This window comes from Thunnus albacares, chromosome 15, assembly GCF_914725855.1.
Source record: "Thunnus albacares chromosome 15, fThuAlb1.1, whole genome shotgun sequence".
In the NCBI taxonomy this organism is placed as follows: Eukaryota; Metazoa; Chordata; class Actinopteri; order Scombriformes; family Scombridae; genus Thunnus; species Thunnus albacares.
The window spans coordinates 3,999,169-4,015,006 of NC_058120.1; the positions used below are offsets into that span (position 1 = coordinate 3,999,169).

The 15,838-nt window shown below is 40.7% G+C and overlaps 1 protein-coding gene across 1 annotated transcript; it reads left to right on the forward strand.

Annotated features, from left to right (window-relative positions):
* Positions 1-872: 872 nt before the first annotated feature.
* LOC122998519 (homeodomain-interacting protein kinase 1-like) lies at positions 873-7,119 on the forward strand. Its single transcript, XM_044375450.1, has 14 exons — positions 873-1,816; positions 2,031-2,248; positions 2,598-2,783; positions 2,890-3,071; positions 3,265-3,388; positions 3,659-3,769; positions 3,888-3,974; positions 4,086-4,237; positions 4,638-4,739; positions 5,084-5,185; positions 6,062-6,124; positions 6,265-6,456; positions 6,567-6,655; positions 6,740-7,119. Exons 2-14 carry the CDS (start codon positions 2,048-2,050, stop codon positions 6,871-6,873), a joined length of 1,725 nt encoding a protein of 574 aa, XP_044231385.1. The 5' UTR covers positions 873-1,816; positions 2,031-2,047; the 3' UTR covers positions 6,874-7,119.
* The last annotated feature ends 8,719 nt before the right edge of the window (positions 7,120-15,838 follow it).

Sequence of the window (15,838 nt, forward strand, 5' to 3'; positions counted from 1 at the left end):
TTTTTTCTTTTGACTGATGTCACCAAAACATTGTCATTATTGGCCTAATGTTACCTGTTTTCTCTTGGGTGTCACTGGCCTCCGTCTCTCCCTTTTCAGTCGGCGGGCTGCTGACATTTCTGTCTTTGCATCTTGTACCACGTTTTTATCTTTTTAGAACGTCTTTGATGCTCCTCTCAACTGTGGGATTAACACTGTTCACTGTCGCTTCCATTTTATTGTTACACTCTTTGTTAAATTTTCCAAGTAAAATGTCCTTGTAACTGTTGAATTCCTCCAAAAGACACATATTTTCTGCTGGGGTAAACGGAGCTCAGTAGTTGGATGCAGTCACTCGGTCGGCCATTTTTTTTAATTTGAAAAATGTCTTAATTTACCCAGAATTCATTGTACCGAAATCCTGTTAAAAGTAGTCAAGAACTAAACTGCTTTATGCGACGGATGAATTTAGATGTCAATCTGAAGTGTGACTATCTGTTGTATCTAAACTGTAGTCAAAGTCTATCTTTGTGAAACTGGCTCTGGGCACCAGGCTGCAGGACCTCAGACACCTGAGGAGTACTGGGGGAAATATCATCAGCCTCACATTGACCACAGGAAGTACAAATATCCCTCTCTGGATTACCTGAAACGGGTAAGTGTTAAGTAGGTGGTAGCTGTCATTGTTACTGTCAGTTGATGTCTTTTAATGAATCATGAGGACGAGTTGACTGATGGTGGATTTGACCATTGTTTCCTAAACTAGATTCATCGAGAGGATAGATGCGATGAAGCCGATGATTGGGAGAAATGTACTGAGCTTTTGAAGGCCATAAGATGGAACCCAGCTGAAAACAGCTCATCTAGTGGCTAGCAAAAGGTATTCTGGGAAAGGTAGAAAATCAGTGAATGTAGTCAAGATATGCTCCGTGACGTGGAAATAAATTACAAAGTCAATTACAGTGCATATTTGGGAAATAACACACCGAATATCACAAATGGATGACTCACAAGTGTAGTAAGACATAAAGTCATAAAGTCATAGGTGACCAATTAATATATCAAACATTCAGGACACTAAAATATATAGGGATACAGAATAATACAAAATCGCTGTTATTTTATTTATTTACAATGAGAACACAAAATCTGATTAAACTATTAAAATTAAATTTAATTAAATATGTTTCAGTCACAAGTTTAAGTTTATGTATTGTGTTTCTGCATGTCCATGTTTATGTTTAGAATCAATGTGGTGTCATTTCTCAGCTTTCCCTGTGAATATGTGAAAAAGTGTGTCATGTTGTTTCATGACAAAATAAAACCAAACCAATGAAAATATGAATCCCCTCAGGACTGCCGGTGGATGTCTGAATCTAAAATTACAGTTTAATGCATCAATACTCTGTTTGTCAAAATAAACTATGAATATAAGACTTGAGCACACATTACTGGATATATATTGTTGAACCATACTAGTGTTTCCACATATTGCATTGACACCCCACAGCAACACACCTAATCTATGAATTTTTTATAATTGTATAACACTAAAAACTTTTATTGCAGAATGTATCTCAGAGTAGCTGATTCAAAACTTTATTTATATTTGAATTGAAGGTGATGATGTGTGGCCTTTAGAACTCATGTTAACTGAGTTACATCATCAATCATCAATCATCATTCCATCAAAGGAATTTGGTGATGATGTTGCGCATAAATTAGAATTCTGTGAGTTCTACTCATTTTAGTTTGAGTGGTTGAAAGGACACCAACGCTCGAATTATCAAGTAAGCGATCGTAAGAAGAGGACTGTAAATCGACTACTGTGATACAGGTAAGAAGCTCTTTCTGTCTCTTGGATGTAGCAACATTTCTGTTAGTATAAAGTAGCATAAAATGGAAATATTCCAGTAAAGTACAAGTACCTCAAAATTGTACTTAAGTACAGCACTTGAGTAAATGTACTTAGTTACTTTCCACCACTAGAATTAACACACTGTTGTGGTCATTTACAGTGAATGAAAGTAACTTCTCCAATTTCTTTTCAGCTTTCTGAGAAAAAAAAATGGCAGAAAAAATATTGACGACAATCTCATCCATTACCCGTAATAAGGACCCCTTCGAACTCCCCGGAAAATATAAGTTCCTGAGGGTTCTGGGACAAGGCGGCTTTGGACTGGTGCTGAAATGTCTTAAGAAAGACACGAAAGACATTGTGGCTGTTAAGCTCCCCAAACACGACCACAACGATTCTGACATCAGGGAGGTAGGACACTTGATTGATTTTTGATGTTCACAGCTGTAAAAGAATTTGTACAGTAAGGGGTACACTGAGTATCCAGTATTAAGTAAATTAAATTTGGTAATTACAAGTGCAAAGAGGCAATTCTCTTCAGTTAGTGCTAAATAATACAGTAACAGGCACATCTATTGACAAGTATTTACTTTGTAAAGATATAGTGAATAATAATACAACTATCTGTAGTGAGAGTGAAGCACCATAGTATGATGCTCTGCCTTTCTAAACTGTCCTCTTAGTCCAACTTAGTCCCTGACTTTCATACAAGTTAACATATGAACTATATGTAAACTAATCCTTTCAAACTTGTCTCCAGTTTTCTATGCTACAGAACCTGATGCACCACAACTTGGACAAATGCAACATTGTCAAGTTTTATGATTGGTTTGAGGTGAAGAATGGAAAGGCGCTGGTCTTCGAGTCGTTGGACATCAGCTTAGACGAGTACATTCACTATAATCACCCATTATGTCTGAGTAAAATCAGACTCATCATCCAACAGGTATGAATATGGTACCATTAGATAGCAAGTAAAGCACTGAACACGGTGTCAGTTTGAAACTGTGCTACATGCTCTTATCTTATATTACTGACCTTGTACTTTGCAGTTGGCCACAGCATTCGATGCACTCAAGACAATCAGAGTGATCCATACCGATGTCAAACCAGACAACATTATGGTGGTGAATCGCTGGACAAATCCCATCAGAGTCAAGCTGATAGACTTCGGCTTGGCCATCCCTGCAACTCAAACCAGGACGGGCATGAGATTGCAGACAGTTTTCTTCAGGTGAGGTCTATAGAGATACTGATTATTATTATACTGGAGTGAGTTTGTAGTCTTGCAGTTTTACTATTAGTAGCTGTGTGCTTTCTGCCTATACTTGTTGTTTATTTAGTTTATCCCTGTGCTAGATTGTATTTTAACACTTGAAATATGACAATGTTCCTCATTCTGTGTAACGCTTTTCTTCCACATTCAGGGCTCCGGAAATCATTTTGGGCCTTCCGTTTTCGGAGGCCATCGATATGTGGTCCCTGGGAGGTGTGCTGGCTGCCATGATCCTCGGCTATATACTGTTTCCTGGAAAAGATGAATATGAAGCAGTAAGTTACTAAGCTCAGTCGTGTTAGAACCACTGCTCTTCAGCAGTGGAGTTTAGCTAACGCTCAGTTGGTGATTCAAACCTGTGAGGGAAAATTAAGATTAAAATGGTCTTTGTTTAACATCAGTACCTCAGTAGAAAGTACTGTGATCAAGGTTATACATTAGACTGTACATTAGCTAAGAGAGGAGTTTTAGTGATAGTATTTAGACAGTGGAAGAAGTGGCATGCCTGTTGCATATCTTATTGTGATGCTGTGTTTTATCTCCAGCTGCGATTCATGACTCAACTCCTGGGTCAGCCGGCGGACGATCTTCTGAGGAAGGGAAGGAAAACAGACTTTTTTTTTAACAAGACAGACACCAACAGCTGGAGGCTAATGGTACCACAACAATTCATCTTTACTAATCTCTTCTCTAATTAAGATGACGTATTTCAGCCTTCCAACATTTAACAGTTAATCAGTTAGATTTATTGCCATATATTGAACCTTCTTTTAGACACCTGAGGAGTACTGGGGGAAGGATTCTCAGTCTTACGTAGACCGCAGGATGTACAAATATGCCTCTCTGGATTACCTGAAACAGGTAAGTGTTAAGTAGGTGGTAGCTGTCATTGTTACTGTCAGTTGATGTCTTTTAATGAATCATGAGGACGACTTAACTGATGGTGGATTTGACCATTGTTTCCTAAACTAGATTCGTCGGGAGGATAAATTGGATGAAGCTGCGGAACGGGAGAAATGCATTGAGCTTTTGAAGGGCATGCTCAAAATAGATGAGGCTGAGAGGATTACCCCCAGTGAAGTCCTCACCCATCCCTTCATTGCACAGGGCTGCAACAACTCTTGGTAAATATGTGTGTGTGTGTGTGTGTGTGTGTGTGTCTGGTCTGTTATAGGCTACTTTTTGGGTAACATTTCAGACTTAAGACCAGTTAATTGGGGATGGCTTGTGGAAAAAGCTAATTTTTGGGTCAGTAGTTATGGTTAGTGTTAGGGTAAGTCTCCAGGAAATTAATGTAGGTCTATGTAATGTTGTAATAACGTAACGTAAAAGTGACCATGACCTGATATGTGTGTGTTCGGTGCTGAGATATTGGTAGTGATTTGAGTATATGTTATCAGACAACAGTAAGTGTCAGTGATAGTTTATAATTTGATCATTAATAGATGTGCATACTTGCTTATTGTGGGGGTAAGTTCTGTTTCCTGGCCATCAATGTAACAGTGAATGTTTGTCTTTTGATAGCAATGAAGCTCCAGAGGCAGCAGCTGCTCAACCCAGCCAGACCCAGACCCAGACCCAGACCGAGTCCGAAGTGCCAACCGAGTGGACCACAGCAGATGAGAGGTAGGTGTTAACTCATCCTTGTCTTCTTTAGAGGAGTGTGTGGTACAGAGGCCACACTTCCTGCTTTTATTAGATTCAATCCTCCTTTTGGCTCAACACGAACACATAGTACTCTCTTTGACAAAAAAAAAAAAAAAATAACGTAATGTAAAAGTGACCATGACCTGATATGTGTGTTCGGTGCTGAGATATTGGTAGTGATTTGAGTATATGTTATCAGACAACAGTAAGTGTCAGTGATAGTTTATAATTTGATCAATAATAGATGTGCATACTTGCTTATTGTGGGGGTAAGTTCTGTTTCCTGGCCATCAATGTAACAGTGAATGTTTGTCTTTTGATAGCAATGAAGCTCCAGAGGCAGCAGCTGCTCAACCCAGCCAGACCCAGACCCAGACCCAGACCGAGTCCGAAGTGCCAACAGAGAGGACCACAGCAGATGAGAGGTAGGTGTTAACTCATCCTTGTCTTCTTTAGAGGAGTGTGTGGTACAGAGGCCACACTTCCTGCTTTTATTAGATTCAATCCTCCTTTTGGCTCAACACAAACTCATAGTACTCTCTTTGACAAAAAAAAAAAAAATTTGCATTTACAACTCCAAAGCAGGTTTTCAGGAAGAATCCAAACACTGAGCCTAAAACTCTGTTGTGTTAGCAGCTCACAATTATCTGAAGTTTACACTGTAAAAACCTCCAGGGTTTCAAAACTAAGAATCCTGTTTATTTTCTGCATGGAAAACAGAGTAATTTATCACCGTATGTAAAAAGCTAATAGTTAACAGCTCACTAACTGACTAACTTTAGCAACAGTAAGTTTAGCGTTAAGTTGGACAGTTCTGTTTTTCTCACTTCACTAATATTAAAATGCTAATGTTAGTTACAAACATCTTTATATCAGACTAAGGATGGTTAGATTTTCCCAGTAGTACTTTCTGTGTGGACTGAACTCTGCAGTTGGACTTTCAAACTGACTGGCTTCTCTACCGTAGAAATGGCAGCTGAGGCTCATGGGTATTGTAGTGTGTAAAGCCATTCGCCATACCAAACTGACTGGAGAACGGGGCTTCTCAGAAACAAAGCAATAATAATTCAAAATGATTTAATGATTTAATATAAAGCTGTAGTTAGGAGTAAATGACCCAGGAGAATTTGTGTCAAGGAACACTGAAGATATTATTCAAAGACAAACTTTGAAATGGGAATTTACGCGACTAACAAATACTTGTGGGACCAGCAGCTCACCAACTTCATTTGTGACCTTTATGATGAAAATACAGCTTACTACTGACTCTGCGATTAACTTCATGTGTATTCATTCACCAGCACACGTGGAGCCCTCAGTTTAACTTCCACGCAGCGGCCGTTGAGTCAGGAGAGCGCAATCAGGTAAGATGATTTCCTCTGGTCATCAACTCATCCCTCAGGTAGAGGAGAGACATTTCTTTCATGACACAAACAGAGATAATATCCTAACTGTGTGTTTGTGTGTTTACTTTGGTGACTCACGTGAATAACACGTCGAGAAGTGAGGTGCTATCTTCAGCCAGTGAGCACCCTGTTTGCGTCCCTCCTGCCCCATCTCTGATGGATGAAGCCACCAGCATCCACCCAGACCACCACAGTCGCTCTCCAAAAATTTCACGGACGGTTGTAATTATGGTTCGTCCCGCCACAGCTGAGAACACCGTGACACTGGAGAGTGAGGAGAGTGACACCAGGTGAGATGATTTCCTCTGGTCATGATACTCAATAAATGCATGTTTTGTATGTTATGACAATAACAGGAATAACACACTAACTATGTATGTGTGTGTGTGTGTGTGTTTAGTTCGCAGTCTTGGATGTCAGAGTCTTCACTGGAAGTCAGTGACAGTGACAGTGAGATGTCTTGGACATCTGAGGACTCCACCTCATCTGGTAAGAAACAGTCACCTCCCCTTGTGTTTGAATCATTGTTCATTCAAAGGATGGTTGAGGTATTTAATGTCCTTTGACTTTCAGATGACTCCGGGACCACAGAGGAGGAAGACAAAAAGATGAAGAAGAAGAAGAAGAAGAACTGCTTCCGGCGCTTCTTCTCCTGGATGAAGAAAAACTTTTGCTGCTGCTGCACCGGTGTCCAAGAAGACGACTAAGGTAAGAAGGGAGGATCTGTGAAGGTTTTTATAGCATGATTTTCTATAAAAACCTTCACAGATCTTCAAGGTAAGTTGGACACTCTAAATTGTACAGGAAGTATTCAGTGCAGAAAATACTGACATGTAATTTTACAAATGTGTCTCGTGGCTTTTATGGTGGCTTTCATCATCTTCCAGATTTGGTCCAGGGGGCAGACACCCTCTCTACGTTTAAGAGTAGGCATAAAACTTTCCTTTTTGACAAAGCTTATAGTTAGGGCCGGCCAGGCTCGCCTTGGATAGTTATGCTGCTATAGGCCTAGACTGCCAGGGAACTTCCCATGATGCATTGAGCTCCATTCTCCTCCTCCTCCTCCTCTCCATCTGTATTCATTCATGTACCATTAATGCATGTTACTAACTTGGCTTCTTCCTTGCAGTTTTTTGTGCTTTCTCATCTTGCAGAAAACCATGGGTTGCAGGCCGAGCCTTCGCGGTCCTTCGCAGTCCCTCCCTGGCTATTGCTGTTGTTATTGTTATTGTTATTGTTATGTTGTTTTGTTGTTTTTCACCTCAATGATGCTGTCAAAAATAAAAATTTCAATGTTTAATTAAAAATCAGAGTAACTTCCTTTGTTAAGGGGAACGCTGTAGGTAGAATAGGCAGAGTCTCATGTGATGTAACATTATGTTACATATACAGTTGATAAGTAGATCTATGAGGGAAGCAGCTCTGTCTGATACTTTACAAGCTGTTATAATCACATCAGACTCTTTAAGATATGATGGTGCCTGACCATTAAGGGCTTTGTAGGTGAGGAGAAGGATTTTAAATGCTATTCTGGATTTTATATGGATCCAGTACAGAGAAGCTAAAATGGGGGAAATATGATCTCTTTTACTAGTTTTTGTCAGTATACATGCAGCTGCATTCTGGACCAGCTGGAGAGTTTTTAGAGACTTGTTGGGGCAGCCTGATAATAAGGAATTACAATAATCCAGCCTAGAAGTACCAAATGCGTGGACTAGTTTTCATTATCACACCAATTTTTAAGACAAGAGATCCGTCTGAGTTAACCAACTGAGTTAGCAATTAGCATCCATCTAATAATATCAAAGGTGGTAAAAAAGTGGTGGCAAAGAGGAGTTTATAGACGGCTTGAACATGATCATCATTCTCTGAATCTAATGAGGTTTGGTTTTAGAGTACATCACTCAACAGAATCAGCAAATTCCTATTTTGTTGAACAAATGAAATGCATGTCGGATAAAGGGGGTTGGAGCCATATTTATAGATTTGAATGAAGCATTTGACACAGTCAATCATTAGGTGCTATTATCTAAATCATCAACTCATAATGTATCTGAAAAAACTATTGAGTGGGTGGCATCATATTTGAAATTTATGTTGCTGAAGCTTTGAGACTTCAATTTCAAGGAGCAATTTTCTTTTCTCAAGTTTGAGAATTTGGTATTCTTTGTCAAGCACCATGGACAGAGTTGGGGTGGTTCCCTCTGACACTGAAGGGCAGACCTCTCCGCTCGGACCGGCTGCAGCTGACTCTGGTTCCCCTTCTCCCATCCTCTCCCCTCTCTGATCACCTGGTTCTCTTTCTCCTGGTCTCTGCTTCTCCTCCTCTGTTGTCTCATTCCAAGACAGGGTCGCTAAGAAAAATAAAAAGAAAAGCACTACTTCATTCTCGCGTCTCACATTATTGCTTTTGTTAACATGTAATTTGCATCCTCGTAAACTGTTAAATCATTAGCTAGCTAGCTAGCAGCTCAACATTAGCATACCAAAACCACACAGTAAAACTTTTTTTTTCTTTTGACTGATGTCACCAAAACATTGTCATTATTGGCCTAATGTTACCTGTTTTCTCTTGGGTGTCACTGGCCTCCGTCTCTCCCTTTTCAGTCGGCGGGCTGCTGACATTTCTGTCTTTGCATCTTGTACCACGTTTTTATCTTTTTAGAACGTCTTTGATGCTCCTCTCAACTGTGGGATTAACACTGTTCACTGTCGCTTCCATTTTATTGTTACACTCTTTGTTAAATTTTCCAAGTAAAATGTCCTTGTAACTGTTGAATTCCTCCAAAAGACACATATTTTCTGCTGGGGTAAACAGAGCTCAGTAGTTGGATGCAGTCACTCGGTCGGCCATTTTTTCAATTTGAAAAATGTCTTAATTTACCCAGAATTCATTGTACCGAAATCCTGTTAAAAGTAGTCAAGAACTAAACTGCTTTATGCGACGGATGAATTTAGATGTCAATCTGAAGTGTGACTATCTGTTGTATCTAAACTGTAATCAAAGTCTATCTTTGTGAAACTGGCTCTGGGCACCAGGCCGCAGGACCTCAGACACCTGAGGAGTACTGGGGGAAATATCATCAGCCTCACATTGACCACAGGAAGTACAAATATCCCTCTCTGGATTACCTGAAACGGGTAAGTGTTAAGTAGGTGGTAGCTGTCATTGTTACTGTCAGTTGATGTCTTTTAATGAATCATGAGGACGAGTTGACTGATGGTGGATTTGACCATTGTTTCCTAAACTAGATTCATCGGGAGGATAGATGCGACGAAGCCGATGATTGGGAGAAATGTACTGAGCTTTTGAAGGCCATAAGATGGAACCCAGCTGAAAACAGCTGATCTAGTGGATAGCAAAAGGTATTCTGGGAAAGGTAGAAAATCAGTGAATGTAGTCAAGATATGCTCCGTGACGTGGAAATAAATTACAAAGTCAATTACAGTGCATATTCGGGAAATAACACACCGAATATCACAAATGGATGACTCACAAGTGTAGTAAGGCATAAAGTCATAATAAAGACTCAAAAAGCATATGTACCCTACTATAGCAAGTGTTGTATTCTCCACTGTTGAAGGCATGCCTAAGTGCTGACAGCGTGTCACATAGATATTAAATATAGATGTCTGTAATGTTCAGTTGGACTGAATAGAGGGTTTCTCTTTTTTCCACCAGCATCAATGTATTGATAGCTAGTGACAGAAGAGAAAAGAGAACTGAATTGAACAGAATTTAAAACTGAAACTTTTGATAAGAGAAATGAATATAGCACTGACAAGCTAATAAACTGATTACAACACATGGCCTAAGTGAGATAATGTACAGTAAGGTGGTCACGGTAAGAAAAGTGACTCATAAGTTGGTTACAGATCATCTGTGGCTCACTGTTATAGAACTGTAACCACAGAAAGGATTTGCTTTGTTCAGCAATTTTTTGCCAAGCCACTCCCTTGCCTTGTTAATTGCGGCAGTATTGCCCATTTTGGTGATGACCACTTTATAGTCTTCATATAGTTTATCAGCAGGTTTGTTCTGCAGCTGAGTAGAGCACCGCTCTAGTTTTCTTTCCTTCTTTTCTTCTTCTTCTGGGCAGCTTATGTACTCCGTGCACATTGCAAGCTTATTTAAGCCTGGCTAGAATTAGTGTTGACTAGACACAGCTAGATTGTGTTAGTGGAACAGCTTGAGCCTCAAGTGAAAGTTGATGTTAATTCTAGACAGGCTTTTTCACGTAAACACAGCTTTCTTTAGCTGCATTCATGGAATACCCTTCAGATGTTCTCCTGATGTACCAGCAATCAAACTTTCTCTGAATTAATAAAAAATAGCACTGCAAAACTACATTCTTTATTGTTATGACCAACCAATCAGAATCCAGTATTGAAGAGAGCTGTATTACAATAACCTAAGCTGAAACAGCTCGGGCATCAGGAGCGACTTTGACTCTATCACAGTGAATTGTGTACAAGGCTGTTGGTCAACAATGTGATGTGATGATGCTACCATGCTAGCCAGGCTGCAGCGTATTCCCCAGGGCAGTCCGCTGTCTGGAAGCCTCCATCAGCTCTAACAAATGAGCCTCTCTGCTGGGCAGGTGGCTGCATCTCCTCCACCTCCTCCCTCTTCTCCTTGGTGAGAAATGATCCTGGAAAGGGCTAACCCCCCACCCCTGTCCCCCTTCTCCTCCTCCTTCTCTCTTCTTCCACTTCGGCTGCCCCTGACTTTGCTCGCCTCCACCCAACCACCAACACCCTCCCCCCCCCTCACCCTTCCTCCATCTCCCCACATCCATTTGCAAATGATCTGGCTTGTCTGCATATTGTCAGTTGCAGCCGGCCCGGCCATTCATCACCTGTCGGCGACTCCCAGCGCCCTCCACACTTAATTGTTCCCTCTCTGACCTGGAGAATAGAGAATGATGCTCCCTCTCACTGAGGAGAGAGATGCAGAAAGGAAGAAAGAAAGAAAGACAGAAAGAAAGACAGTAGTGGCTATTAGATTTAAATCAGATGGCGATATGGCAACAACGCTGGTCACTCCTCTCTCTTTCCCTTTCTTTTTTCTCTCTCCATCTTTTCTGTGTTTCTAGGTCAGATCTGAAGAGAAGAGGAGAAGAAAGAAAAGGACAAGGAAAGGAGACAAGGACAGGAGGAAAAAACAGGAATCCTTGTTCATAAGTGCCAGTCCATTATAGTATATTTAATATAAAGGCCTCCTGTGAGTGTGTGTGGGTGGGTGTAGGGGGGGCACTTAGGGAGACCACATAAACATACACACACGTGTGCATGCATGAACGCACACACTCACACTCACACACACACACACATACACAGGATTTATGGGCCCTAATCAGCATGCCATTTGCATCTATGTTCAGCTGGGTTGAGCACACGTGTCCCCCCATCTTGCTTCTCTTTCTTCTCCCTGCCTGAACATGTCTTCTTCTTTCCATCTCTCTATCTCTCCCTCCATTTCTCTCATTTCTCCATCCCTGCTTTGTTGCTCCTTTCTCAGCCATTTCAGCCCATATTCTGCTTTTAAACATGATCAAAATCAATTAGTTGAGGTCATTTGTTTCCCTAAATATGGACTTAAGACTTCATCCTAGCATATTAACCCGTAGAAAAGTATGGAGTTGAAACAAAATACATACATAGATAATGCACCCATAAAGAACCCATAATCTGAAAGAATGTCAAAATGTCATTGAAAAAACAACCCAAGATTCCTTCTTTTCTTCCCCATATTCCATTACCTGTACATTTTTCTGTCCGCTGTCCATTTTCTGCAATGAATCCCCCTACCTATGACCTCTGACCCCATCCAGCCACTCCGCTGCAACGCTCCCTGTGCATTAGCAAGGAAACAGCATTCATTATACATGCAGCAGTTTCACTGTTGCAAAATACTATTTCCAGTCGGCTAAAGTCTGATTAAAAATTAAATGTTGCTTGTCGAGGTGGAAAAGCAAACTCAGCCTGGACTCATGGATTCAGCACTGTGTGTTCAAGTGTATGTTATTGCACTTAATTTAGGTTTAAAAATTAAGATTTGGATAATAGTGAGGTTTATATCACTTCAGGATTGGGATTTAGTTTTAGGATTAAGATAAAGGAAAGGAATAGGTTTAGATTTAGAATAAGGTTTAAGGTCTCAGGTTGGGTTCAGTAACGTCAGGTCATAGGGGGGCCTTAAGCCCTGCGTTAAGAAAATACAAGTTGGTATGGGTGTGTTGTTTTAGGTACATTAGCATCCCCACTGCATCAACGGAGCTACAGAACACTAGCATACAATTGAAAGCAAGCCACAAGCCTCACATTAGCAAATGCGGCTGTGTATGTCACTGTAACAGCAACAGGGACATCCAGGGGACTACTTCCTGTTTCTATTTTAAGTTGGACTCAAAGTGTTAAAAATGATATCTGTGAGTTTTTCAGATACAGGGAGTGTGCGTTCTTAGCCCCAATAAATGTTCTTTCCAAAATTTTCCATATATCTACAACACAGGTGGTGAGTAAAATGTTATTATGACCAGTGGTCAATGGACAAAAATATGAGAATAAGACCCATGATGAGGAATAAAAGCTCCTCACAAATATGGTCATACAGGCACGTCTGTGATATAAAGAAGGCTCACAGCTGGCAGTGGGAACTACACTGCTTGAAAGCAAAGTTGTGCTTGTTCACAGTCTTGTAGCAGCCGTTCGAAACTATTTGGCCTCATTGCATATCATCATCACCATTAATAAAGTTAATCATCAAATGTGAAGCCCTGGAGAAAATGTCTCTTTGTCTTTCCCCAGTTACTTCGGTCTTACCTTCCTCTTTTAGTGCTGCCTCTGTTGTACGTATCATCTCTCCTCTTTAAATGTTAAAGAGCTACCCATGCAAGCTGCTCATCACTTCATAACCACAGAACACGCTTGAGGAGTTTGTTCAGGGAGAAGGGGGAAGTCCTCCTCCTCCTCCTCTTCATCCTCCAGTTCTCAGACTGTCCTCTTCTCCGACTGTATTCACTCTGTCTTCTCTGCCAGTCGTTTTTTGTCCTTTCATTCCTCATTTTCTCCATGATGAAGACCTCTCACACCAGGCCAGAGACTCCTCCAACCCTCTCCCATCCACCCACCTCTTCAATAATAAATCCATTATCCATCCATTATGAGCTGCCAAAAGCGTTGAATCATAGTCAGTCATGCTCTGGGAAAAAGGGGGACGGCTAAGGGATGGCATGGGACATTTCTGCAGAGAAGTGAAGTTGACATGCTTATTTATGTGGTTATTTTAAGAAAGTTAGCCTTGTACATTTCCGACCATAGGGCTACCAGCATGAATGCTGTATTGGATTATTGCCCAAATCAGATACCTTTTTTTGAAACTTTGTGGTAGTTATGTAAAGTGTGAGAACATTAGAGAGGCTTGTGAATATGGGTGTCTAAGAAAAGGCTAGGCGGCTGCTAACTGAAAGGCTAAGTACGACCAGAACTGTATCACATGTTTTACAGATGGAGACAGACATTAAAAGACACATGCTATATGCATCCGTGGTGAGTTTCTTCTCTGTGTAAGTGCAGTTCTTCAATAGAGTTAGCCATCATCTGAGGTTTTAAACCACATAGGCAATTCTGAAGCGAGTATGCAGTGGTATCTGTTAACCTTTACACTAACCCATCCTATTTGTGGACAGCTGGGCCTGTCATACAAGCGCTGTGCTTAACCACAGTCATTCTAAAACATTAAACATACAGTTACTACAGTGCGTCGTGTGTGGTTACAGTTACTGCAGGTGTCTTTTCAAGAGCAAAAATGGGTGTGATGGAGCTAGAGTTGTAAGGCACGGTGTGAATATGTGTTTGATTCACCTATTGCCATAACTGTTTCTGTGTGGTTTTATGAAAATTCATTTTAAAAGTGGTTCTGGTTCAAAGGGGGAAGAACATAAATGTCCCAGCTGGCCAAGTCAAACACTAAACTACTGTTTTTGTCAGTGGCATCAAATTCTGGGTCTCTGGGAGGGTTTCCGTTATGTCCCCAACAAAATTCTCAATAGTCTACAATTCACTCTGTTTGTTGAATCAACAGAAATGCAAAAGAAATGATTTAAATTAGAGAATGAATACCTAAAATAAGATTTCCCTTTTACCCTTTCCTCCCGGCATAGAATCAGCATAGAGGTATGATCACATTACTGTTTAAAGTGTGACAGCTTGTGTTCCCACATCATTTATTTTAGCCAAAAAGAAAAGTGAACACACCTGTAGCATACCACTAACTCTCACAGATGCCAGTTCAGTAAAAGGAATAACCAGAAGTCGCACCCATAATTCACTCACGGTATGGGGCTGGGAATAAGGTGGATATAAAGTCTACAACTGAATACCTCTTCAAAAGTTGAAAGCACGTGGGACTGAAAACAGAACATTTAGTTGATAGGAATTGTTGAATTTGACCTAATCCTCAAACTTTAATAAACTACTGTCACAACCTCACCAATTCTGAGACAATAAAGTCTGTTGAAGTGACTGTATAGGTAATAGGCATCAGTCTTAATGGCAGATGGGAGAGAGTGTGATAACAATGCATTTATCTGTCCATCACCTTCAATTCCATGCTCACTCTGCTAAAATGCTAATGGCTTGACTTTAACCTGACCCCCCCCTCCCTCCACCGCCCGCCTGTGAGCATCACCAGCGTGACACCGGTAAACACTTGCATGACAATGGTGCCATCCCACAGTGAGCTGGGCCGGGCCATTGTATATTAATATGGATGGCAGTTTATAATTCATAGGGCAGGATTACTTGTGAGTGCTGGTCCCAGGCCTGCTCCCAGCACTGACACAGCGAGTACTAACAATACTGGACATGCCTCGCTCTCCACTGCCCACCCCAATGCCCATTATAATAATATATTCAAGGATTAAAGGGGTTTTATCTTAGACACCCATGAATTATGAATGGGGCATTTCAAAATTTAATTGCCCCGAATTAAATGATTCAAGATAATGTTTCTTTTATAAATTCGTAATAGGGCCAGGGGGCAAAGAAGGGGAAAATACATTAAATAAACCTTTTTCCTCCCAACAAAAAGTACAAGGGAGAGGAATAATAGATGGATGGTGACCTTGTGTCTCTGGAAGAGAAGAGTGGTTGATGAAGATAGAGGAAGGTTTAAGAACAACACTCCACACAAGAGGTGAGAAATGAGATGAAGTTTAATCTCTGGCTTTTGGATGTTGACAGCTTCAGGATTTATCAACTCTAGCTTTTACTGCACAATCCAGGTCTTTTTACACTGACAGAAACCCAGAACTACTGCATACGGTGACATGGTGAGGAGTCCAGTTCAGCTGGATGTACCTGGCCAGGACTTGTTGAGTCTATGGTTAAAGCTAGGAGATCACACACATTATGGTACAGAGGTCTTTAGAAAAGCAGCAAACAGACAATGTTACCAGTGAGGTTGGTAAAAGTACATGATTGCATAAAAAATACAGATTTGTGATGGAAAAGTGCTCTAGCCACAGAAAGACAAGTGACACATCAAATGTGATACAAAACAAGAGCATCATGTGGTACAAAGTGGTAAAACACATCTGACCTACAGTAAGGTGAATTTAACCTAGTTTTGGTTATATTAATGCGTACCACTTGAAGAGGGAACGTTGT

What these genes read in the sequence shown, in the direction of transcription:
- LOC122998519 (XM_044375450.1), top strand. Translation starts at nt 2,048, where the DNA reads ATGGCAGAAAAAATATTGACGACAATCTCATCCATTACCCGTAATAAG. An exon ending in TTGCAGACAGTTTTCTTCAG is followed by an intron (nt 3,072 to 3,264) that starts GTGAGGTCTATA and finishes TTCCACATTCAG; the next exon opens with GGCTCCGGAAATCATTTTGG. An exon ending in CAGGGCTGCAACAACTCTTG is followed by an intron (nt 4,238 to 4,637) that starts GTAAATATGTGT and finishes GTCTTTTGATAG; the next exon opens with CAATGAAGCTCCAGAGGCAG.